The sequence below is a fragment of the Aquarana catesbeiana genome, linkage group LG11 (assembly GCF_042186555.1).
Source record: "Aquarana catesbeiana isolate 2022-GZ linkage group LG11, ASM4218655v1, whole genome shotgun sequence".
In the NCBI taxonomy this organism is placed as follows: Eukaryota; Metazoa; Chordata; class Amphibia; order Anura; family Ranidae; genus Aquarana; species Aquarana catesbeiana.
Window position 1 is genome coordinate 24,031,785 of NC_133334.1, and position 26,008 is coordinate 24,057,792.

Below are 26,008 nucleotides of genomic sequence, written 5' to 3' on the forward strand. Positions count from 1 at the left end.
GTATAGAGAGACACAGTCATGCTTAATCGGTAAAGGGTTTTCACCAAATGGACTTCCTGAGCACGAGACCTCTGTAATTGGCTGTCACAGTGGTCACATGATCAATAGCCAGTCCTGCCAGCTCCCGATCATAACTAGTTGAAATATCTTTCTAGTCTCAGGGGACCCCTGCTAAAAATGACTGAATCTACAACTCATGATACATTAGTGGGATGGTCAGTGGAAAGAATGCTCCTTACACTTGTGGACATTGGGAAGAATTACCCCCTTACAGAAGGCTAAAAAGATCAATGGTGTCAGTGGGAACTTATCTGAGAGGCAGAAATTGCACATTGCTCAAGTAACCCCAACAACCTCTGGAGGGGCACTACAGTGCCTTACAAAAGTATTCACGCCCCCCTTAGCATTTTTCGTGTTTTGTTGCCTCACAACCTGGAATTAACATGGATTGGTTGAGGACTTGCATCATTTAATTTACAGAACATGCCCACAACTTTGAAGATGATTTTTTTTTTATTGTGAAGCAAACAACAAATAGGACAAAATAACAGAAAAAGTCAACGTGCATAACTATTCACCCCCTAAAGTCAATACTTTGTAGAGCCACCTTTTGCAGCTATCACAGCTCCAAGTCCCTTTGGATAAGTCTCTATGATCTTGCCGCATCTTACCACTGAGATTTTTGCCCATTCCTCTTTGCAAAACTGCTCCAGCTCCTTCAAGTTGGATGGTTTGTGCTTGTGAACAGCAATCTTTAAGTCTGACCACAGATTTTCTATTGGATTGAGGTCTGGGCTTTGACTAGGCCATTCCAACACATTTACATGTTTCCCCTTAAACCTCAAGTGTTGCTTTAGCAGTGTGTTTGGGGTCATTGTCCTGCTGGAAGGTGAACCTCCGTCCTAGCCTCAAATCACACACAGAGGGGTACAGGTTTTGCTCAAGAATATCCCTGTATTTAGCACCATCCATCTTTCCCTCAACTCTGACCAGTTTGCTAGTCCTGACTGCTGAAAAACTTCCCCACAGCATGATGCTGCCACCACCATATGGTCACAGTGGGGATGGTGTTCTTTGGGTGATGTGATGTGTTGGGTTTGCGCCAGACATAGGGTTTTCTTTGATGGCCAAAAAGTTAAATTTTAGTCTCATCAGACCAGAGCACCTTCCTCCATACATTTTCGGAGTCTCCCACATGCCTTTTCGCAAACTCAATAGGTGCCATTTTGTTTTTTGCTGAAAGTAATGGCTTTCTTCTGGCCACTCTGCCATAAAGCCCAACTCTATGGAGCGTACGGCTTATTGTCGTCCTATGTACAGATTCTCCAGTCTCTGCTGTGGAACTCTGCAGCTCCTCCAGGGTTACCTTAGGTCTCTGTGCTGCCTCTCTGATTAATGCCCTCCTTGCCCGGTCCATGAGTTTTGGTGTGCGGCCGTCTCGTGGCAGGTTTGCTGTTGTGCCATGTTCTTTCCATTTGGTTATGATAGATTTGATTATGATAGATTTGATGGTGCTCCTAGGGATCATCAAAGATTTGGATATTTTTTTTCATAACCTAACCCTGACTTGTACTTCTCAACAACATTGTCCCTTACTTGTATGGAGAGTTCCTTGGTCTTCATGGCAGTGTTTGGTTAGTGGTGCCTCTTGCTTAGGTGTTGCAGCCTCCGGGGCCTTTCAAAAAGGTGTGTATATGTAATGACAGATCATGTGACACTTAGATTGCACACAGGTGGACATCGTTTCACTAATTATGTGACTTCTGAAGGTCATTGGTTGCACCAGAGCTTTTTATGGGCTTCATAACAAAGGGGGTGAATACATACCAATTATCAGTTTTTTTATTTCTGGAAAAATAGTTTTATGTATATATTTTTCTAATTTTACTTCACCAGCTTAGACTATTGTGTTCTGATCCATCGCATATAATTCAGATTAAAAAAAACATTGAACTAAAGGCTGTGATGTAACAAAATAGATAAAAAGCCAAGGGGGATGAATACTTCAAGGCACTGTAGGTATCCATGGAACCCTGTTTGAGAGGCCCTGACATAGTGATTGAAACCTTAGCCAGAATGGATGGATATGTGTGGAATGTGGACATTAAGGTCCTGGCCCACCTCTCCTTGCAGCCGCATATGTATTACGTGGTTGGCAAGAGGTTAATTGTAGTTTTAATATGTTTACTAACTCAATAATGAAATTTAAAAAAGCTTTTCCCAGAAAACAAGGTAAAATTACATGTTTTTTTTGTTTTTTTTAATCTTCCTGAAACATTTTACAGCATTTCACAGACTGCACCATATTTACTGTTTGGAACATTTTAGTACTTTGTCACCTTTTCAGAAATAGAAAATCGCATCTGGCAATTTTCTCTCCCTACTGGCTGTTCGTGACAACCCGGCACCAAGAAAAGAACCGATGTAAACACTTTAGAGCAAATTAGTGAATGATTTAAAATGGAAGCGTTTTCCGACTTCAGCAAACTTTCTTAGGTGCGCTGGAAAAGCGAGGCCCTGCAAATATTCTGGGAGGCAAAGTCTATGTTCAGCAGGCTGTGGCCCTGAGGCTGATGTACTGAGGGGCCCATATATATGGTTTTTTTCGTGTTGCGACAACGCTTATTAAATGCATTGCTGTGCCATTGGTTTTGCCTTCAAAACTTATCAATTCTTCTAGGTAGACTTGCACACAGTTTTTGAAGGAACTCGGCAGGTAGGTTGTTCCAAACATCTTGGAAAACTAATCGCAGATCTTCTGTGGATGTCGGCTGCCTCAAATCCTTTGGTCTCGGTGTCTTCATGTCATCCCAGACAGACTCCATGGTGTTGAGATCAGGGCTCTGTGAGGACCAAACCATCACTTCCAGGACTCCTTGTTGTTCTTTACATTGAAGTTTGTTCCTAATGACATTGGCTGTATGTTTGGGGTGGTTGTCCTCCTGCAGAATAAATTTGGGGCCAATCACACTCCTCCCTGATGGTATGGCATGATGGATAAGCATCTGCCTGTATTTCTCATCATTCTAGGGATTAGAACCCCTGTCAGGTTTCCATTGCTGTCTGTGCCCCCGTTAGGAAGCTTAACCCTCTCTGTGTCCTGTTTACTATTATCATCAAGAGCGAAAGAAAATCCCAAATTTTGGGTTGTCCCCAGAACAGGAATAGAGGTGAAATCTTCCAGTGGGGACACGTGTCAGAAACCATGAAATCAGACCGAGACAGAAGTACAGTTAAATCACACTTGTTTAATAATAAAAGTAAAAAGAACAAACTTAGTCAAAACATAGCCAAAGTTCAGCAACCGGAACGAATCGTCAGCCAAGCCAGAAGTCAGGGATCAAAGTAGTGGAACAGCAAGCAGGATCTGTAGCCTGATGGTCCTGGTGGCACACTGGGTATCCTTCACTTTGTAGGGATTTCCTCTCACTTCCTGTTTTGGCGATGGGACAGGAAGTGAAGGGGAATCTCCTCAATGGGACACAGATGGCAAAAAAAAATTTTTTAGGGATTATGACCCTCCCTCTATTCAAAATGAAAAAGTTTTGCATATAGTTATACTTCCCGGAAAAATGAAAGCCCTACTCCTTTCTGTTTAAGGGTCAGGAAAAGCACTTTCACTTACCTGATCCTCTGCTTCCCCAGCATGCGGCGCTCCACCAGTGGACTATTCTTCACTTGATGGTCCCTGCATCAGTCTTAATGTCAGAGGACCTCAGTCTACCTGAGTGCAGGGGAGAAGTGGCTTCCTAGGACCGGACTGGTAACATAGAATAGCCCAATTGAGCAGAGAATCAGATAAGTAAAGGTGCTTTTCTATGACCCCTGGATGGAAATGAGTAGGTAACCCTTGAGGTGCGGGTGAAGCATCACTGAATGGGAGTTTTTTTACTTCATTATTAAAGTTCAGCTTTAAAGCAGAAAAGGTTTGATTGGAGTTCTGCTTTAAACTGCTGTCGGGATTTTTGCTATGTCTCCATTGAGCCAAAATCTGCAGGACTGATCGGGTCCAGATTTAGGTCTGGCATCTTCCATTCAAAAGGCATCTTTACATTTCAAGCAAGTATATGTTTAATTCATCCTAAGGACGGAGGAGAACAATTGTTTTATTGTCTTGGTTTCTTTATGAGCGGTACAGCTACAAATTTCCTACAATCTGCCTGGCAGGGTAGCGCCTTCCAGTTTGGCCAGCTCCGCATCCAGCCCTTACCCAGCAGCCATCTGTGGCATGGGCCGTGTGCCATGCCTGCGGAGAACGTGCAGAAAGGGGATACATTTAGTACATGTAAATGGTGTTTCAGAGGACAAATATCAACATTCGCTACGCAGAAGAGCAAGAAACAGATTGTCAGCTGTGCGGCGCAGATTGTGATGAGGGCAGCAGCCCACCCTCTGCACACAGATGCTAACAGAATAACGACTCCATAGCATTTTTGCAGGAAAAAGTCTTAAAGAAAAGCTCCAGGTTAACTTTTTTTTATGGTTTGGAAAGATCCCCTTTTCTTTTGCCATGGTTTGGCCCAATTGTAAGCTGCCGTCGGCTTTACCAGAAAAGTTACAATCTGTTATCTTTATAGGGAATATTGCATTTTGGCAACTGTAATAATACTATTCCATATGAAAAATCATTTTTATTTCACATGCTTACCCAAAAAAATAAGAAAAAAAATCTTGTTGCAGAGAATGCATGAAGGTAAAAAAAAAAAAAAAAAAAAACCCTTTAGGCCTTTACAACCAATTTACCCCTTCCCCCATCGCACCTGTTCACCCCCTATGGGCCAGAGCAATTTTTACATTTCTGCTATGGACCTATTTGGCAGCAACTTTGTAATTACAGAAATAACACAATACAGTGGAACCTTGGTTCACGAGCATAATCCGTTCCAGGAGAAAGCTTGTAATCCAAAGCACTCGCATATCAAAGCGGGTTTCCCCATAGAAGTCAATGGAAACAAAGATAATAAGTTCCGCATTGACTTCTATCGCACGCAATACCGCATGTGGCCAGAGGTGGGGGTGGGGGGCGCCGCAGAGACTCGCAAATACTCTGGGACAGGTCAGCTGAACTCGGAAAGGCTCGGGAACGGAGTATTTCCGAGTGATTCCGCGTATTTCCAAACGGCTCCGAAACATTCCGAGTGTCACCGGCGCCCCCGCACCTCTTGCCAAATGCAGTGCTGCACACCCTATTAGCTTGAATTCTGCTCGTTTTGCGGGACAACACTCTCAAACTGAGTCCAAATTTTTTTTAAAAAGTTGCTCGTCTTTCAACAGGCTTGTTAACCGTGTTACTCGTTAACCAAGGTTCCACTGTATATGTATTACCTTGTTATCTTAAAGTGGAAGTAAAGTCCGCTGAATTTTTATTTTTCTTCAAGGCCCCCCCCAGGTGGTTTATGCCGTAATGTACTAGTATGCACAGCATATTAGTACATTATGGCAGACTTACCTGTCCTATGGTGTCCTCCAAGCACAGCACTGGAACCGATCCGGCGGGCAGGCAGGAAGGCGGGCCCCACCCCCCGACGCTTTCATCTTCGCCCGGTCTTCCTCCCAAGTCCCGTGCCTTTGGCCACTTGATAGGTCAGGCCGCGATTATGCCACTCCCGGCGCATGCGCATGGAAGTCACATCCCCGCAGCACAGATCGGGGACTGATCAGGGCCGTAAATGTTTGCTGAGCTGCACATGCGCAGCTCAGTGAACATGACAGGCAGAAGGATGCATTTATGGCAGAAGAGACCAATAGGGTCTCTGCCATAAATACCCTGCCTGATTTTTAATACAAAGAGTTTACTTCCTCTTTAAGGACAAACAAGGCTTTCTTTTCATGATATTGTCAAGAATTTATTATTAATTTTTTTTTGCAATACAGAAAAACTAAACAAAATAATTTTTATTTTTTTTTTAAGCAGTGTTCGTTTAAAAATAGTGTGACTGCACATAAAAAGTGAGCATTTCATTCTGAAATTTGTCCTGTTTAAAATTACACTAAAATTATGATTCTGGTACAAAGCTTTGCAAAGTTATTTGCAAATGAAATAAAGTTTTTTTTCTTTTTTTTTCTTTCAATTTAGCGCTTTTTAAAATGGGTAAATATATGTTAAAGGTGTAAAACTGTTAAACCAAAAAAAAGTTTAGAGATTAATGGTTAATATTCGTGTGTACGGCGGCCGGCCTCTGACGAAGGGTTATGTCCAAAAAAAGGTCTGCCAACCGTCTCACAATCGCTTAGCCAATGGCTGAGAGCGCTGACTGGAGTGTTCTGGCGGGGGGGTCTGTCCCAATGTAAGGAGCATTCTTCCCACTGATCACCAATGTAAGGAGCATTCTTCCTACTGATCACCAATGTAAGGAACATTCTTCTCACTGATCACCAATGTAAGGAACATTCTTCCCACTGATCACCAATGTAAGGAACATTCTTCCCACTGATCACCAATGTAAGGAACATTCTTCCCACTGATCACCAATGTAAGGAACATTCTTCCCACTGATCACCAATGTAAGGAACATTCTTCCCACTGATCACCAATGTAAGGAACATTCTTCTCACTGATCACCAATGTAAGGAACATTCTTCCCACTGATCACCAATGTAAGGAACATTCTTCTCACTGATCACCAATGTAAGGAGCATTCTTCTCACTGATCACCAATGTAAGGAACATTCTTCTCACTGATCACCAATGTAAGGGACATTCTTCTCACTGATCACCAATGTAAATAACATTCTTCTCACTGATCACCAATGTAAAGAACATTCTTCTCACTGATCACCAATGTAAAGAACATTCTTCTCACTGATCACCAATGTAAGGGACATTCTTCCCACTGATCACCAATGTAAGGAACATTCTTCTCACTGATCACCAATGTAAGGAACATTCTTCCCACTGACCACCAATGTAAGGAACATTCTTCCCACTGATCACCAATGTAAGGGACATTCTTCTCACTGATCACCAATGTAAGGGACATTCTTCCCACTGATCACCAATGTAAGGAACATTCTTCTCACTGATCACCAATGTAAGGAACATTCTTCTCACTGATCACCAATGTAAGGGACATTCTTCTCACTGATCACCAATGTAAGGGACATTCTTCTCACTGATCACCAATGTAAAGAACATTCTTCTCACTGATCACCAATGTAAGGAACATTCTTCTCACTGATCACCAATGTAAGGAACATTCTTCTCACTGATCACCAATGTAAGGAACATTCTTCTCACTGATCACCAATGTAAGGAACATTCTTCTCACTGATCACCAATGTAAGGAACATTCTTCTCACTGATCACCAATGTAAGGAACATTCTTCTCACTGATCACCAATGTAAGGAACATTCTTCTCACTGATCACCAATGTAAGGAACATTCTTCTCACTGATCACCAATGTAAGGAACATTCTTCTCACTGATCACCAGTGTAAGGAGCATTCTTCCCACTGATCACCAATGTAAGGAACATTCTTCTTACTGATCACCAATGTAAGGAACATTCTTCTTATTCTCCACATACCAGTTTAGGGAGGGGCCCTTCTCTAGTTGACCTCAGAGGCATTTTACCAACCTTCATGGTAATGAGGCTTTTTCCACTCATCACCGGTGTGTGGGAACAATTCACTTTTTTCTTGCCTGGATTTCTTTTCTTGCCATTATTATTTGTTTAAATTAATAGTAGCACTGAGTGTTAAAAAACATTAAATGCATAGTCTTTTATTTATTCCTACATCAACCACTTACTGTTCAGACTAACATAAGATGAGGGGTAGATCTTATTGGCAGGAGTTCCCTGAGACTTTAAAGTTATTTTAGGGGTTCCCCTGTATTACAAAACTTGGGAAGGCCATTTTTTATCCAGTGGATATGTTATAAATTTGAAAACTACTGTATGTATATATTTGATTCTGTTATTTGGGCAACAGTCTCCTTGTAATTATAAGTCCGGGCACAAGAAAATCTTCTTAGTACACAGAAAACCTGGCTATTCTAGTGTACAATGGACCTTGTAATAACAGAAAAGCTCACGCTTGTTGTCAGCAGAGTACAGGATAATTGACGTAACAGATGGTAATCAAGCTATAATTTGTTCTCTTTGTATTGTAATGCGAAGCAAAGGGACAGAGGCACGGGTGACTGAATTAAATAGGATTTCCATCTCTGGCATGGATCAATACTGTCATTAAATCCTCCGATAACTCCATCCTGGCCGTCCTGCGATGAGGTGATTGCGCACAATCCATTATTTAAACGTCCTTCTGTGCCAGTGCGTGTCCAGCCAGCCGGGGTCCAATGTAAGGAAAGACTGATTCAGGAATATCATCTTTTTTAGAAACAGACTGCTATTTGTTCTGATATCATCTGATGCATAAACTGTCTGAAGTAACGAATAGATAAAGAGAAAAAGATGAGAGCGCCAATTCACCGGTGTGTGTCCAGAATAAATGTTATTATTGTTGCATTCAATAAAAAGCGGCCAAGGACTGTCTGTATTACCCCATAGCTATGAAATGTATTACCTGCAGAGAAAAATGAGCATTAGAGCTTGTGGTGTGATTGCCTGCAGAAGCAGCGACTGTGAGGTTTGTTTGGCCTTGAGATGGAAGTAGCATTCTTCTCACTGATCACTAAAGTAAGGGACATTCTTCCCACTGACCGCCAATGTAAGGAGCATTCTTCCCACTGATCACCAATGTAAGGAACATTCTTCCCACCGATCACCAATGTAAGGAACATTCTTCCCACCGATCACCAATGTAAGGAACATTCTTCTCACCGATCACCAATGTAAGGAGCATTCTTCCCACCGATCACCAATGTAAGGAGCATTCTTCCCACCGATCACAAATGTAAGGAGCATTCTTCCCACTGATCACCAATGTAAGGAGCATTCTTCCCACTGATCACCAATGTAAGGGACATTTGCCCACTAACCGCCAATGTAAGGAGCATTCTTCTCACTGACCAATAGTAAGGGACATTCTTCCCACTGACCACCAATAGTAAGTAGCATTCTTCTCACTGACAACCAATGCAAGGAGCATTCTTCCCACTGACCGCCAATGTAAGCGGCATTTTATCCACTGACCCTCAATGTAAGTAGCATTCTTCTCATTGACCACCAATGTAAGGAGCATTCTTCTCACTGACAACCAATGCAAGGAGCATTCTTCCCACTGACCGCCAATGTAAGCGGCATTTTATCCACTGACCCTCAATGTAAGTAGCATTCTTCTCATTGACCACCAATGTAAGGAGCATTCTTCTCACTGATCACCAATGTAAGAGCTATTCTTTGCACTGATCACCAATGTAAGGAGCATTCTTCCAGTTGACCACCACTGAACTTCACTCTCCCACTGAATGCAAGGTTGCAGTGGCGACTGGTGTTTTTTTTCTTTTTGGGGGGGGGGGGGGGGGGCGGCGAACAACCAGAGGAGCAGCACTAGTACAACCCCCCCCCCCAGGCAGCCAGCGGCGCGGCACTATCACCCCCAGCAAACCCCCCCACCCGCTGTCGGACGGTCCTTACCCCATCACGGTGGCTGGTGGCAGGCTCTGGTGTCCTTCAGCATGAGGCGGGCAGATGTCTCGATGCCGCTGGGACATTTGACGAGGTCTGGGGGTGTTGTGAGAGCTGAATGCGGGCAGCGAGAGCCGCGGTTGGGTTCCTTTTGGAGTGTGCTGGACAGCCGAGGAGCGGAGCTGATATAGAGTGCAGCCATCTTCCAGCGCGGTCGCCCTAGTCCGGTGTCCTTAAGCGTGGCGGGCTCGGGGAAAGCGGCTCTGGTGTCCTCTCCTGGAGCAGCTTCCGCTGTGCGTCTCCTCTCTGCTCCTCCTGGCTCTAGGTGTCCAATAGGATCGCCTGGCATTTTGGCCAATCAGGAAATGGGCTTCAGACCTGCTTCCTGATTGGCGGGGAGGAGATTTAGTGTGAAAGTAGCGAATATTCATTTGCTAGTGTCACACAACTGGGTGGGCTTCAGGTGCAGTGCTCTGCACTCCAAGCCCACCCTTTTTTGAAGCCCTTCCCCATTGGAATCCATAGACCGGTGCCCCGTTTATCATGATGATTGAAAGTAAAGAAAATCCCAAATTTTGGGTTGTTCCCAGAAAAGTCATAGAAGGGAAATTTTCCAGTGGGGACACCTGGGGATCCCCAAGGAACTCCCTTAATTTGCGGGCATTTCCTCTCACTTTGTTTTGGCTATGGCACAGGAAGTGAAGAGAAATCTTCGCAATGGGACACAGATGGCGAAAAAAAATAATCTTACAGGGGCTATAACCCTCCCTTACTCTATCCAAAATGAAAAAAAAAATGTTTTAGCTATAGTTCTACTTTAACAAAATCTCAACAGCCCCATCTGTGTGAAAATGCCTACTTTCTCCCTGTGCTTCTAATAGTCAATGATATACAGATGCCTGTATGAGTAAAAAAATGATGAAATTCTGTATCCCTTGCCTTCCAGCACAGTCTGGTGTTTTTATTGAGCTACTAGATGTTGTTACTTATATACATGTATACAAATTCCAACATTAGTAATGACAAAAATAATAAATGGATGTATTTTTCTTAGGGAGGTGTAATGGGGTCCTCCGCCATCTCCTATGTGGCACTAAGATGGTTTAAAGCGGCATGAAAACCTTAAAGCTGTGCCCAAATAGAGGGCAAAGTACTAATCACCAGCATTATCCATGGTCTCTCTACAGCTGATCTTACCCCCAAACCAACTTATTAAGCCCTGTCCTGCACTGTGTTTCTTGGAGTAAATAGTCATTTTGGTAGAGGAGCAGGGTTTTGCTTCCTCATCTCAGAGCTACCCTTATGATAACTGGTGTGAAGAATGACATATAAAAAAAATAAATAAATAAATAAAAAAAAGCGGTTATGGTGGTGGAAGCCCAAATGCAAAAGAAAAAAACAAATGAAGCAGAGAGATCCTTGCACTGCAGATCCTTAGGTACAGCTTCCCCTCCAGCAAAGAGAAGAGTGAGCTGCACAGTAATGACATCACCAAATCTCCTGAGATTAGTAGTCAAGGGCAGCAGTGCCTTAGCACTGTGCAAATACAGCTATGGGCTCAAGGCCCAGCAGTGCCCTGCTATTTTTCAGGAAGAGTTTATGGTAAAGCTACATTTTTCAGGGCACAATTAACATTTCTAGATCAAAGTATAAATGGTACTCCCGCGCTGTCAACAAATTGGGTGCACTGCTGCAAGCACCTAATTAACTGATACTTGGCAGATAAACAAGTAAATGAATAGTGTTGTGATGCTGCCCTGTGAACTCTCTAACAAGAAATGTAAATCACTATAATAAAGTGCTAGTCAAAAAAACAAAAACAAGTAGTGCTAGATAAATGCAAGTAGATCCCTTGATGAAGTCACGTGATGTAGCGATACACGTCGGGATTGGAGCAATAGGTGAAACCGGAAGTGACATAAGCATACAAGCTCGCTGCTCGTGTATTGTTATTTTAGCGTTTTTTACTAAGTGAGTTTATCTACCTAGTACACTTTATTAAATGTTTTAACTGAGCAAATTGGAGGCGAAGGCTGTGTCCATATCCATTGCATGACCCATTGCTGCATCCACCCAAGAGGGATCCTTTGAAGACCCCTGTCCAAAGCATCCGAGGGGCTTGTGCACATTAAGGTGTCCAGTGGGTTGGCCTGGAATCAGCTGTTATTATTTTTTCAAGTCTCATGGTGAAGGGAACGTCACTTTATCCAACGATCTGTTGATGCTGGAGCTCTCTTCCCCGCATTTATATTAGAGAAACAAACACATTGTACATTATATACTACTGTAATAGAGTGGATTATAGGATTTTACAAGCATTTTAAACTAGGGCTTATTTTCAAGGTAGGGTTTATATTGCAGCCCTACTGGAAAATAACGCTAGGTCTTATTTTCGGGGTAGGTGTTATTTTCAGGCAAACACGGTAGCATATTTTGCACTTGTATACACTTGTTTTTTACGCCTCCTAGTGGCCATCACTAGCACTACGCGCTGATCATCAAGTTTATTACTGCACCTTACTATTGTTTTACTTTGCACCTTAGAAACATTTATTGTGATATGTGTTATATGTGTTTTAGTTTTTGATCTACTTGCATTTATCTAGCACTACTTGTTTTTGGTTTTTATTCACTAGCTTATTCTTACATTTCTAGATGTTCCCTATAAAATAGTAAATCTTTACTCTGCATTTGTCACACCTTAAATCTTGCTGTGTGCTCCTTTATTTACCTGCCGTTCATTAGGTGTTCCCAGGTCAGACCTAACATGACCTCAAATATCCAACAGTCTCAAGCTGAAGTTTCAGGCTCAGAGATAAGTAATTACAGCAAACTAATGGGAAAATATAAATCTTTAATAAGTAAGCCTGCACAGTTATGATTACTTTAAGCCAGAGTACTCAAATTCTTGCACAAGTGAACAAAATATATTCTAAATATCTATACTCGCGCTAGGATTAAAACAATTGAGAAAAAGATTTTTGCAAAAATATATCTTGCAGCTGCTGTACACAAGGTGCTATTCACTTGACAAAACAAAAACATACTGTATATATATTACAGCGCTCGCATTAATAAACATTAACTTAGAACCATATACCGTAATACAATTCATAAGTGAATGTCCATATAAAAGTGAACGATGTGCTCCAATCCATAAAGTGCAAAGTGTTCCAAAAAATTGGAGGTGCGCAACACCCCCTGCTGTGTCCCCCCCTCGCCAGATGGAATGGACCCTTAGCCTTTCAGTCTAGGGGTCGTTTCAGGCTTAAAATGATGGCCAGGAATGGCAACTTTACATCAATTCACCAGGCAGCTCTCACATGCTCATGAAAATCATCCGTAGATATTAGTACCCAAAATGAAACAAAAGGAGGGAACTATAGTGAAGTACCGTTTGGCAATATCTTTATTGCGCAAGTAGAAAGGATACTTAGAAAATGCAGAGTAAAAACAGGCATAAAATATCAGGATATTGCAATAGGAAACGCCGCTGTTGGCGTGCGTTCCACCTATAACCAGTGGTCCTTGATGACGCCCTGTGGGAGGGCGAAACGTGTTGACGTAATTTTCGGTTCCAAGTCCAGCAGACGTCACTTCCGGTTATTGTTTTTTTTTTTTTTTTAATTCTTGCACAAGCCCAGCCTTGACGGATTCTCTTTACACCCCAGAGTACATTTCATCTATTGTCTGTTGATATTTTGAGACATACTGTGCTATAGAAAGGAAAATAAGAGGACGTGGACAAGTGTGGTGGTATGATCAGTACCATAAAGAAAATAAAGGTAGAAAAATCCAGCTAGGGCTAATAAAAAAAAAAAATGCTAAGTCTTATGGAGCATCTTTGTAATAATGAAAAAAAGCCCCACATATTTATTGCATTTCCTGTGCGCTGTACTCAGATTGTTCCCTTCCTTTCTAGGTATGGCAGTGTGGGGGCAGTGTCGAGGTTCTGCCCTGCTCCCGTATCGCTCACATAGAGAGAGCCCACAAGCCGTACACTGAGGATCTGACAGCCCATGTGCGCAGGAATGCCCTGAGAGTGGCGGAGGTCTGGATGGATGAGTTTAAGAGTCACGTCTACATGGCCTGGAACATCCCACAAGAGGTACGGTGGTCACTAATGGTCATTTATCCAAGATAACAGGTGTTTCTGATGACTGCCACAAGTATGCTCAAATGTCAGGTTCCCTTCTTTAGAACAGAGGGTACGCTGGGCTTTTCAGTCATGGTCATATATCCTGTAACTTGGTTTTATGACTTGGTCTGCCATATCTTTTTTGTTTGGTAACAAGAAAATCAAGTTATACAATATAAGAACCATCTTCCAGTTAACAGAAGTGGCCATAGAGAAAAAAGTTGCAGCATTAACATCATAAAGAAAGTCACCACAAAGAAACCATATGAATTGTTAAGGTGTGTCATTTCCGGAGGCAACTACCTAGGTCAAGACCATCGTACATGGGTCAGCAAGTAGACAGTCCTTTTGGGATAATAAACACGTGTCGCTGACGGTAAGACCCAGGGCCCTTCGTCATTGGTTTTTAAGGCAATACTGAGAAGAGATACAAGATGTGGAAAAAGACAAAGAGGAATGGAAGAAAAGGAATGGGGGAAAGAGGGAAAAAAAAAAGAGGGAAGGGAGGGGGTTAGCTACCCAGTTGGTCCAAGATCGCCTCAGTTGACAGTGTCTTGCTCAATGAGTTCTTTGTACTAGTCAGAAAAGGTGAATTGGGTCCAATAGAACCAAGTTTTTTTTTTTAAATCGTGCCTCCTGTCTCTTCAGAGATGAGGTAACCTCCTCCATCCACATAATGTCTTTGACTGATTGCATCTATTGGCCTACGGTAGGGTGTGAGGTTGATTTCCAATGTACTGGGATGTAAGCCCTGACTGCGTTGGCCAGATGCCTCACCGAGGAACGGTGGTATTTCCAATTAGACAACCAACTAAGATGCAGTATGATCTGCCATATTTGATAAGCGAACTTTACACAACTTTATCTTGCTGGCTAAAGAGAACTGATCGATTTTAAAATATTCGTTTTTAAGAAGGCTTCTTTCAACTGTTTCTATAATCTAGACAAAAAAAGAGGAAGGAATGGGACTTTGTATGAGGCATGTCACTGAATTAATGCCTTGTTCATATTGATCATTGAATTATTTATTGATTACAAATCAAGTTAAAAAGCGCCAATCTTTAGTAAAGGACACAATATACTGTAAATAACTGTATATTCATACAAGCGAACTGTTATACAAAGTCAAATACAACATGATTAGCAGTACAATTTCATAAAACGCTCATCAATTGATATTAATTAAATAAACATAAGCAATTGCTCTTAGTGAGCCAAACTTGTCTGGGCATCAGTTCGCTGTATACTCGACGCACGTTTCATGGCTCACACCCCTCATCAGGAGTAGAATGCTCTGAAATTAGATCAATAACATATCTATAAATATAGGATACGTAGAACCATCTCTCAAAAGGAGGTCTATAACTTACAATGCTCTACAATTGTCTAGGGTATCCACTTTAGGACATCTCTCCACTATATCTATGATGTCCACTTTAGGACGTCACTCCACCTGGTCTAGGGTGTCCAGTTTAGGACGTCTCTCCACCTGGTCTAGGGTGTCCACATTAGGACGTCTCTCCACCTGGTCTAGGGTGTCCACATTAGGACGTCTCTCCACCTGGTCTAGGGTGTCCACTTTAGGACGTCTCTCCACCTGGTCTAGGGTGTCCACTTTAGGACGTCTCTCCACCTGGTCTAGGGTGTCCACTTTAGGACGTCTCTCCACCTGGTCTAGGGTGTCCACTTTAGGACGTCTCTCCACCTGGTCTAGGGTGTCCACTTTAGGACGTCTCTCCACCTGGTCTAGGGTGTCCACTTTAGGACGTCTCTCCACCTGGTCTAGGGTGTCCACTTTAGGACGTCCCTCCACCTGGTCTAGGGTGTCCACTTCAGGACGTCTCTCCAACATCTTTCTATTCTACATCAGTCATCTTCTAAACTCAAGCAATGCTGACGTGTCTCAGAAGGCGCTGTCACTGGGGCTGTTATCCTTATCCTTGCTGAATCACTTAGTAGTCACTGACCTGAAACAAACATGGAGTATTTGAAGCATAGATTGGAAAAAAGTATGTGCTTATCATTTGTTCTCTAAGTAATGTAGAAACAATCAGATTGACAGTAATTGGCCATGCTCCCTCAAAAACACATATGCCAGGGGCTATTTATAACCTGACAGATTCTTCCTAAAGCTGAACATGAAAAACATTTAATGTAGTTGTATTTCTTTACAAGGGAATATAATGTATTTTTGCATACAATTAGCACAAATACCTAAATCTGTTTTGAAATCAGCATGATTTGATTTGGAACAGAGAAAACGCTTCAATAAAACAAAGCAAAGAAATTTCCAAATAAACTTTAAACCAATCAGAGCCACCCCTCAAACTCCATCAGGGTCCCCATCAGAGTTTTCCCCCCCTTACATCAGGGTCCCCATCAGAGTTCTTTCCCCCCTGTGGTTTGAAGCCCCCTGCATTATAGTAACAGAGAAAGTGGTGTCCCTGTACTGGTTGGTGCTGCCTGGCAGCCTTAAAGAATTACATATTATTTGGTAGATAGCACTGTACACATATGAGTATTGCACCTCCTATATTTATCTGGTTGCACAGAGTTCATCTTTAAGTGGAAATACACTCACCTACCTTCATACTGGATTAGCAGCTTGAAAAGTGTAATATTTATCAGAAAATGACAGCGGCAGAAGTTTGTAGGTGATTTATTGAGAAAATCAAGACAACTCTATCGACTACATTCCATGTTCACCTTTACAAATGGTAATTCGGCAAGCGTCGGGGGATGCCACCAGCGCCAATCACTTGATGAAACTTGTCAACCCCCCATCTGTGTGACAACAAGGACTTCTCTTGTGCGTTGGATACCTACAGAGAGCGCGTCCTACTCCCTCTATTCCCGTCACTAGCTCCCCTCTCTCCAAACGTAGGCACAAGGTAAAGAATGTGCATTTAATGAGGACATTAGCATAGGACGCGCCTGGAAATGTATTTATCTTTCCCAGGGATAAGACAAATATGCCGGTGATTTCAAACAGCTCGGTAACATTTAGCTCAACTGATCCATTCGTCAAAAAGGCGACTAATGTAACTTTAATTCCGGCTCTTTCTTTTTAAAACCGTAGGAACAGGACGGAGCATTCCTGTTGTGACTTTAAATAGTCATTTCGGAAGAAGCTGGAAAAATAAACTTGGACAGTTTAAAGTTGAACAAACCAATATTTGTATTTTACTAAACGGTTAGTTGTATGTGAGCTGCAGAATGGGAAAGGAACGTCACAGATTCAGAATGTCGTCTTTGTTACGTTGGCACGGGTCCCCAAACTCCACCTCTGGCCTGCTACAAAATTGTATCCGAACCTCAACTAGGGTCATCTATTCATCAGTCCAGCTTTTACCTTTCAGCTATGAACCTATTGATAGGGCAGTGCCTTTGTCATCATTTATGATACAAGTTAAAGTGGTTGTAAACCACGGATCTAAAAAAAACCCCCCCAAAAAAACCCCGTTACTAGCACATACTAGCACATTATGCAATTACCTTGCACTGAACTGTCACAGCTGAGAGAGCTGACATGTTCCCCCTACGTTCTTCTGGGTTCACGCACTCTGGCTATGTGATTGGACAGAGCCGCGGTGATGTCACACCTTCGGTTGCGGAGCGAAACTCTGAAGGTCTGGCTAGGTATGCTTGACCCATAGAGCACATGTGTCGGTGACGTAACTGGCTGTATTCAGGGTGAATATCTACTAAACCGTGCACGTTTAGGAGATATTCATTTTACTTACAGGTAAACCTTATCACCACCCAAGATGATGCCTTTTTAGACGAAACGCGCCAGAACGAGCTCTGCTCCAAGTCACTTTATTATTGTGATAACCTGTTTATGGACTTCTATATGCACTCATTAATGCACATTTATCTTAACTTTATTTTTATTGTTATTATTTTTTTGTTTCACAACAATATTTGTTCACCAAATTTCAATCAAATTTCCTACTATTGTTCATGCAAGGTATAGAGATTGGCTGATCATTTATCATAGAATATAGATACTCACTTTCTTTATATACTTATGAGGTCATTGCATTGAGTATAATGTTATTTTGGTTGGGGTCTATCCCACTGACATCATAGCCCTGCACTTTATTATATATACAAAACTTATTATAGGCTTACCTGTAGGTAAAAATGACCAAGTGGGGTTTACTACCGCTTTAAATGGTATTGGGGGGGGGGGGGTGGTTTGTGGTTGTGGTGGTATTGGTTCAATGCAGGACTAAAGTGGGGGTACACACTATAAGAAAATCAGGCGAACGTTCATCCAATTTTCCTCGATATTTCACAGCAAATCGGAGCTGATGAAAGAAAATTCGTACTAATCTACTCGTATGACAAAGGTTTTTTTTTGTTTGATGTTTCTGATCATGTGCAGTCTTTCTTTACTGATTTTTCTTGTATGAAAACGGTACACAGTAAACGAAAATCATTCGTTCTGTTCCCATACGAGAAAAAATTTGAGCGTTTGTCCCTTTGGGAATTTTCGTACGAAAATTCAGAATCGTCTGTCGAAAGTTGTGTACACACTATACGAAAATCGTACGAAAATTCTTTGGATGAAAATGGTCGCCCGATTTTCTTAGTGTGACTGTGTACGAGCCATTAGTTATTTGTAAATGACATTTTTTTTTATGTTATGTTTTTAAATGCAACGCTAAACCGTAACTGCTCTGCAATTTACAGTTGTAACTTTCCACCTTGTATAATAATGTACGAGACAGAAGGCCCAATTCACACCACGATAAGGATCCTTTTTTTAAAAAAATAAAATAAGTGTTTTTTTTCCTGCTGAGACCAATAACATTTGGAACTTATGCTAAAGCTAATCTCTGGGTAAAGAGCAAAAAAAAATAAAAGGCTCCTTTTTGTCCATCTCCATTTAATAATTAAATTGTATGATACATGTTAAAGTGGTTGTAAACCGCGGTTGTAAAAAAAAAAAAAAAAAAACCCCGTTACTAGCACATACTAACACATTATGCAATTACCTTGCACTGGACTGTCATCGCTGAGAGGGCTGACATGTTCCCCCTACGTTCTTCTGGGTTCACACACTCTGGCTATGTGATTGGACAGAGCCGCGGTGATGTCACACACTCGGTTGCGGCACGAAGCTCTGAAGGTCTGGCAAGGCATGCTTGACCTATAGAGCACATGTGTCGGTGAGGTAACTGGCTGTATTGTATTTATAATTTTATACTTGCATTATTACGATTTTCCTATATGTATTCCCTTTGAAGTCACAAGGACTAGACATGTGCAGAACGAAAAAGTTTGTTTCGATTCAGTATTTACAGTTAGATTTGTTTAATTCATTTTCGGAGTTCGGTTCATTTATTTGAATCAATTAAAATTTTCCAGAAATCAGAAAATTCGAATCGAATTGCATTCAAAATCAAATTTATTCTATTCGAAATTTGAATTTAGGAAGATGGTTATGTTCTTTCTGTTCCATTCTATTGTTTTTTTTCTATTTTTTTTTTATTTTCTCTTCTTTTCTATTATATTCGAACTTCGGAACCCAGTTATATGGTTATATTCTTTCTATTCTATTATTTTATTTCCTATTTTATTCTTTTTGAATTTCGGAAGAAGGTTATATTCTATTATATTATATTCCTTTTTTTTTCTATTCTGTTCGACTTCATATTTATTCTATTTGAAATTCTAATTTCAGGAGATGGTTATATTATATTCGATTTTCATTCTTTTGAATTTTTAGATTTTCATTCTTATTTTCAAATTTCCTAAATTTCGGATATAAAAGCCCTATTGGAATGCAATACACATGCAAAAATATATACAATCAAAATAATAATAGCAATTAGGCATCTGGAGGAGAGAGAGAAATAAAAAAAAAAGGGGGGGGGGGGCAGAATATACCTTCCTACAGAGGGCAAAAGGTCCAAACTGTGGTGGGGGCAGTTGATTGACCTGGACATGACCCCTTAACTAAAGTGCATGGGACTATATACACACAAATAGAGGTTAGGATGATAAAACCATCTATCATGTAAGGCCATAAACCTCAATCTAAAAAAAAAAACACACCTAAATCAAATATATATGACTGATACACACCCCCCCCTTCTTGAAATGAATGCAACATAGTGAACATACCCAAGGGGTATCAATAACACCCCAATTATCCAACAATGCCCAAGAGGATCCCTATTAAGCAAACCAACTGAACATGACTATTGAGAGACCCCAAACAACTTAGATAAAATAGGAACCCATTAATATAAGCACTCACCAAATATATAGGGCGTCCACGGGTATCTCTCAGGTATTTAAGTGTCCAAGAAACCTCACTTTAAAAAGTAAATAACACCTAATGAATAAAATACCCCAAATAGGTAAAAAGCCTGAAGGTCAAATTAACCACTAGCTCCAAATAAATTAAGATGACTATCCAAAATTAAAAAAACAGTCGCCTCATACTATCCCCTACAATGAGCCTTGAGTTCACAACTACATCCATATATCCCCTCAGAAATGGCGTCCCGACATCTGCCTAATCCAAGGCTGGCCCCTCCCATGTCTATCCCCCCGGACCAGCTTACAGAACATGCAAAAAAGCATGGGCGCAGTGACTCAAGTCATTCGTGTTGAAATGTGTTAAAGAAGCAGTGCTTTTTGGGTGGAAACATCATAACTACATTAACAATTGAGATAAACTACTTGGAAGAGCAGAGATTGGAGTGCGGCTTTAATTCATATGTCCATCTGTAGAGAAGTGAGAGGAGCAGGTCTGGTGCGGTGCTGCAGGGTTTGGGATAGTTGCAGTATATTTCCGGTGATTAGATTTCACGTGTATTAAGGTGCGCTGCCACCCATTCTAAATGAAAGTGTCTAAATGCAGCGCCCCTTAATGCACGGTAATACGTTGTGTCACCACTTACTGTGAAAGGGGCCCAACAGCTTTGTGAATTGAGCCTAAAGAAAAGATTCCTCAAAAAAATGCTTTGGTTTTCATTATAATACATAAAAGGGAGTATTGATGGTCCTCAATGGCAGTATTGTGTTGTAACTTTCCTAGAATGCAGCAATATGATCTCCTCTCTGGATGGAGATCGCTCTGCCACGCTCACTTCCATGCTGGGCAATGGGACAGCAAGTCACTGACTCCTTTCTTTTCCTTCTTCTTTCTGCAGGACCCAGGGATTGACATTGGTGACATTTCCGATAGGAAAGCCCTGAGGAAGAGGCTGCAGTGTAAGACCTTCCGGTGGTATCTTGTCACTGTGTATCCCGAGATGAGAACGTATACTGACAACATTGCCTACGGGGTGGTGAGTGTCCTCATCTCTTCTGTTAAAGATGCACGTCAATCTGCAATGCTGCGTGCTGACGGTCAGGACTGTCAACAAAATGTGTATACTTGCTGTCTTTAGCTCTGCTATGTGATATTTCCATGTAGACTTACTATATACCATCTCTCCATCTCTCTTCTGTGAAAATGTATATACTGTGTACTGTTTATAGCAGCTTTTCTCAACCAACTTATTTACCACCTAGAAACGCTTGACATTTTTAGTTCTCAAGGAACCCCTGCTAGAACCAATTCATTAGAGGATCAGTGGGAAAAATACCCCTACATTGGTCATTAAATGGTTAGTGGGAAAAATACCCCCACATTAGTCAATAGAGGTTCGGTGGGAAAAATACCCCTTACATTAGTCATTAGAGGTTCGGTGGGAAAAATACCCCTTACATTAGTCATTAGAGGTTTGTTGGGAAAAATACCCCTACATTGGTCATGAAATGGTTAGTGGGAAAAATACCCCCACATTAGTCAATAGAGGTTCGGTGGGAAAAATACCCCTTACATTAGTCATTAGAGGTTCGGTGGGAAAAATACCCCTACATTGGTCATTAAATGGTTAGTGGGAAAAATACCCCTTACATTAGTCATTAGAGGTTCGGTGGGAAAAATACCCCTTACATTAGTCATTAGAGGGTCAGTGGGAAAAATACCCCTTACATTAGTCATTAGAGGTTCGGTGGGAAAAATACCCCTTACATTAGTCATTAGAGGTTCGGTGGGAAAAATACCCCTTACATTAGTCATTAGAGGTTCGGTGGGAAAAATACCCCTTACATTAGTCATTAGAGGTTCGGTGGGAAAAATACCCCTTACATTAGTTATTAGAGGGTCAGTGGGAAAAATACCCCTACATTGGTCATTAAATGGTTAGTGGGAAAAATACCCCTACATTAGTCATTAGAGGTTCGGTGGGAAAAATACCCCTGAATGACACCAAGCCTTATTCAACTCAGAATATTGAGTAGAAAAGTCATTACAGCAGACGACAGCGCCGGAAAAGAGGTGAGTATTTTTCTGAGAGCTTCTACTAGGGGACCTTTTTTTTTTTTTTTTTTAGCCCAAAGTCGGGTGATGAGACCAGAATCCGAGAACATTCACAACATATTATCTGAGGAACCGAAAGGACAAAAGTCAGAGTTGCAGGCATGCTGTGTATTTGGGCCTCACAGGTAGAACATTCTGTGCATAGAGCTTTCACTGAAACCCTCATCTGAAGACGGAAGATTTCTAAGTAATCCTGGATGAGCCGGAGGGGGGGGGGCCCTCACTCCTCCCCAGCGCCAGTCCGGCTGTGCCTTCCTCCCATTCCGACTTCTAAACAGAAGCGACGTGAACTTTATACAACCCGAAAATTTTGCCTAAAATATACCAGCGTGAGAGATATGTACAGCCAGACGCCAGGGCACCCCCGTGACTAATCTGCTTCATTAGCGCGATGCAGTTTAAATGCTGCGGCTTATTAAAAGTCCTTAACCGCTTCAGCCCCGGAAGGATTTACACTCCCCCCCCCCCTCCTGACCAGAGCACTTTTTGCGATTCGGCACTGCGTCGCTTTAACTGACAATTGCGCGGTGGTGCGACGTTGTACCCAAACAAAATTGACGTTCTTTTTTCCCCACAAATAGAGATTTCTTTTGGTGGTATTTGATCACCTCTGCGGTTTTTATTTTTTGCGCCTTAAACAAAAAAAGAGCGACAATTTTGAAAAAAAAGCAATATTTTTTACTTTTTGCTATAATAAATACCCCCCAAAAAGTTTAGGTGGATACGTATTCTTCTACATATTTTTGGTTAAAAAAAAAAAACGCAATAGGCGTATATTGATTGATTAGTGCAAAAGTTTTAGCGTCTACAAAATAGGGGATAGATTTATGGCATTTTTATAAATTTTTTTTTTTTTTTTACTAGTAATGACGGCGATCTGCAATTTTTATCGTGACTGCGACATTATGGTGGACACATCGGACACTTTTGACACTATTTTGGGACCATTGTCATTAATACAGCGATCAGTGTTATAAAAATGAACTGATTACTGTGTAAAAGACACTGGCAGGGAAGGGGTTAAACGCTAGGGGGCGATCAAGGGGTTAAGTGTGTCCTAGGGAATTTATTCTAACTGTGGGGGGGATGGGCTACAACTGACATGACAACGATCAGTGTTCCCGATGACAGGGAGCTGTAGATCCCTGTCATGTCACTAGGCAGAACGGTGAAATGCCTTGTTTACAAAGGCATCTCCCCTTCTGCCTCTCTGTGACATGATCACGGGACACCGGTGGACATAGAGTCTGCACGGTCATGGAGTATGCGGCAGGCGGGGTACGTGGCGGGCGCGAGCGCTACCCACCAGCGGCGCGGCCACAATGCTACGATTTAAAGGGGACGTACCTGTACGCCCATTTGCCCAGCCGTGCCATTGTGCCGACGTACGTCGTCGTGCGCTGGTCGGCATGTGGTTAGGCACCATTGAGAGTGTGAAACGCGTTAGCTAATCTATCCTGTACTCTATTTTTGGAACTTTTTGTTATTTTATACAATAAAGGGGTTATATTGGAGTGCGGCTGTCCAGACTCTTCCTCATAACTGTAAATTTCATGTGTGCCATTGTGGAGATTTTTCTTTACCTTCTGTCCTATACCTAAAAACAGAAAGGAAGAGGAAATCTCTCCATAGTGGGCAGTGTTGCCAACCTACCAGATTGAAATTTACTGACCCACACCTGACATTTACTGGCACTTCCAAAAGTTAGAAAATGACAGTTTTTAAGTGCAAATTTCATTATATTCATATTTAGGCTACAAATAAGTACAATATGCAATTAGCAATGTGATTTAACCACTTGGCTATCGGGCACTTTTACCCCCCTTCCTGCCCAGGCCAATTTTCAGCTTTCAGCGCTGTCACACTTTGAATGACAATTGCGCGGTCATGCAACACTGTACCCAAATGACGTTTTTATAATTTCTTTCACTCAAAGAGATTTCTTTTCGTGGTATTTAATTACTACTAAAAAGAGACTGAAAATTTTGAAAAAAAAAAAAACATTTTTCATAGTTTGTTATAAAACTTTTGCAAACAGGAAATTTTTCTCCGCTGATGAGGCTGCACTGATAGGCGACACCGATTGGCAGCACTAGTGGGCACTGATTGGCGGTACCGTTGGGACTACACTGATAATCAGTGCCAATGTGCCTTTAACGCAAGCTGGTTATCGGCTCTCCTCTCCCTTCCTCCCGCTGTCAGCGTGAGGAAAGGAAAAGCCGATAACCGGCTTGTGTTTGCATCAGTGATCAGCTGTCATTGGACACAACTGATCACGTGATTGGCCCTTTACACCAATCCATAATCAGCTGGGTCCAAAGGCCTCAGCGATCACGGAGCGCACTGCCCGTGTGCGGGCAGCATGATCACGGGAGGATGTCCATGGACGCCCTCCCGGCAAAGTAAGCCCACGCTGTAGACCTATAGCACAGGCGGGAAGGGGTTTAGTTAGATATTAACCACTTCATGTCGGTACTTTGACACTAAATACCGGGTTTATGGCAGCAGCTAGCGGTCATAGCCCTGGTATTTTCAGGAACGCTGTGCGTTTCTCTGTAGGATTAAAGTGGTCTCTGTGGCAGATTCGCCGCAAGATCACTTTTAATTGGTACAGGTGACCACCCCCCTCCCGTCGTGCTCCGATCATCTCTGCCGCTTACCAGACCTGCCGGTAGCGGCGGAGACGATCGCGTCCTCCCCCATGGATGCCTGGATGCTGACTGAGGGGGAAGATGGCCCCTGCTCGGCTCCATGGCATGGGAGGGCGGAAGCGATGTCAAACGTCATTTACGCCCATAGCTCTTAAAGGAGAATTTTTAATTTTTGTTTTTTTTTATTGCATTTTAGTGTAAATATGAGATCTGGGGTCTTTTTGGCCCCCAGATCTCATATTTAAGAGGCCCTGTCATTTTTTTCTATTACAAGAGATCTTTACATTCCTTGTAATAGGAATAAAAGTGACCCAATTTTTTTTTTTTTAAAAGACAGTGTCAAAATTAAAGTTAAATAAGAAAAAAAATAAATAATTTTTAAAGCGCCCCATCCCGACGAGCTCAAGTACAGAAGAGAATGCATACATGAGTAGCGCCCGCATATGAAAACGATGTTCAAACCACACATGTGAGGTATCGGTGCGATCAGTAGAGCGAGAGCAATAATTCTAGCCCTAGACCTCCTCTGTAACTCAAAACTGGTAACCAATGGTCATTCAAACTGGTAACCAATGGTCATTCAAAGTGTGACAGTGCTAAAAGCTGAAAATTGGCCTGGGCAGGAGGGGGGGGGGGGGGGTAAAGTGCCCAATAGCCAAGTGGTTAAATCACATTGCTAATTGCATATTGTACTTGTTTGTAGGCTAAATAGGAATATAATGAATTTTTGATAGTTGTCACCATAACTATGTCCATTGGAAGATTTCCCCTCTGTTACTGTTCTGGTGGCAACCTAAAAGTTGTGATTTTCTTTCACTATTGGTGACAATGATAAACCATGGTAAGAAGAGTTAACTTGCAGAAATGAATAAAAGTAGGAATAAAAACCTGCTGGGCTGTCTGCTCAAACCTTACATATCAAAGTAAGGAACGGCTTTGATAGAGTTCTACAGGGTTGAATCCAGTGGCGGGTTAAATGCTGGAAATTTCCTAAATTTATAAGAATGATGTTGCTGATTTTGCAGGTTTATGATATAGGTGGAGTGTCAGAATAATTAAGGAGCGCACTATCAAGTATTTATAGCATAGGCAGGCTGTAGTCTCTGGAGTGAAAAGTCCGTATTGTATTGGATTTTTTGTTATGGGCAGTAAGGCCATTGTCTTGTGCGGTGATGTGGAATTGGTTAAAGCCCAACTGAACCTTCCTGTATTATTCACGGTAATGAAGTCGGGGTGCATATGTTTCCATTTTACTTTAAAGTGGTTCTAAAGGCTGCAGCCCCCCCCCCAAATCCCCAC

At 41.9% G+C, this 26,008-nt stretch overlaps 1 protein-coding gene across 1 annotated transcript in view; it reads left to right on the plus strand.

The window, feature by feature from the left end:
* Positions 1-26,008, plus strand: part of GALNT18 (polypeptide N-acetylgalactosaminyltransferase 18) — a 505,691-nt gene that overhangs the window by 415,922 nt on the left and 63,761 nt on the right. The window contains exons 7-8 of the mRNA XM_073604079.1: positions 13,454-13,639; positions 20,842-20,979. Of these exons, the coding sequence (XP_073460180.1) occupies positions 13,454-13,639; positions 20,842-20,979 (324 nt within the window). The remainder of the gene's footprint in view (positions 1-13,453; positions 13,640-20,841; positions 20,980-26,008) is intronic.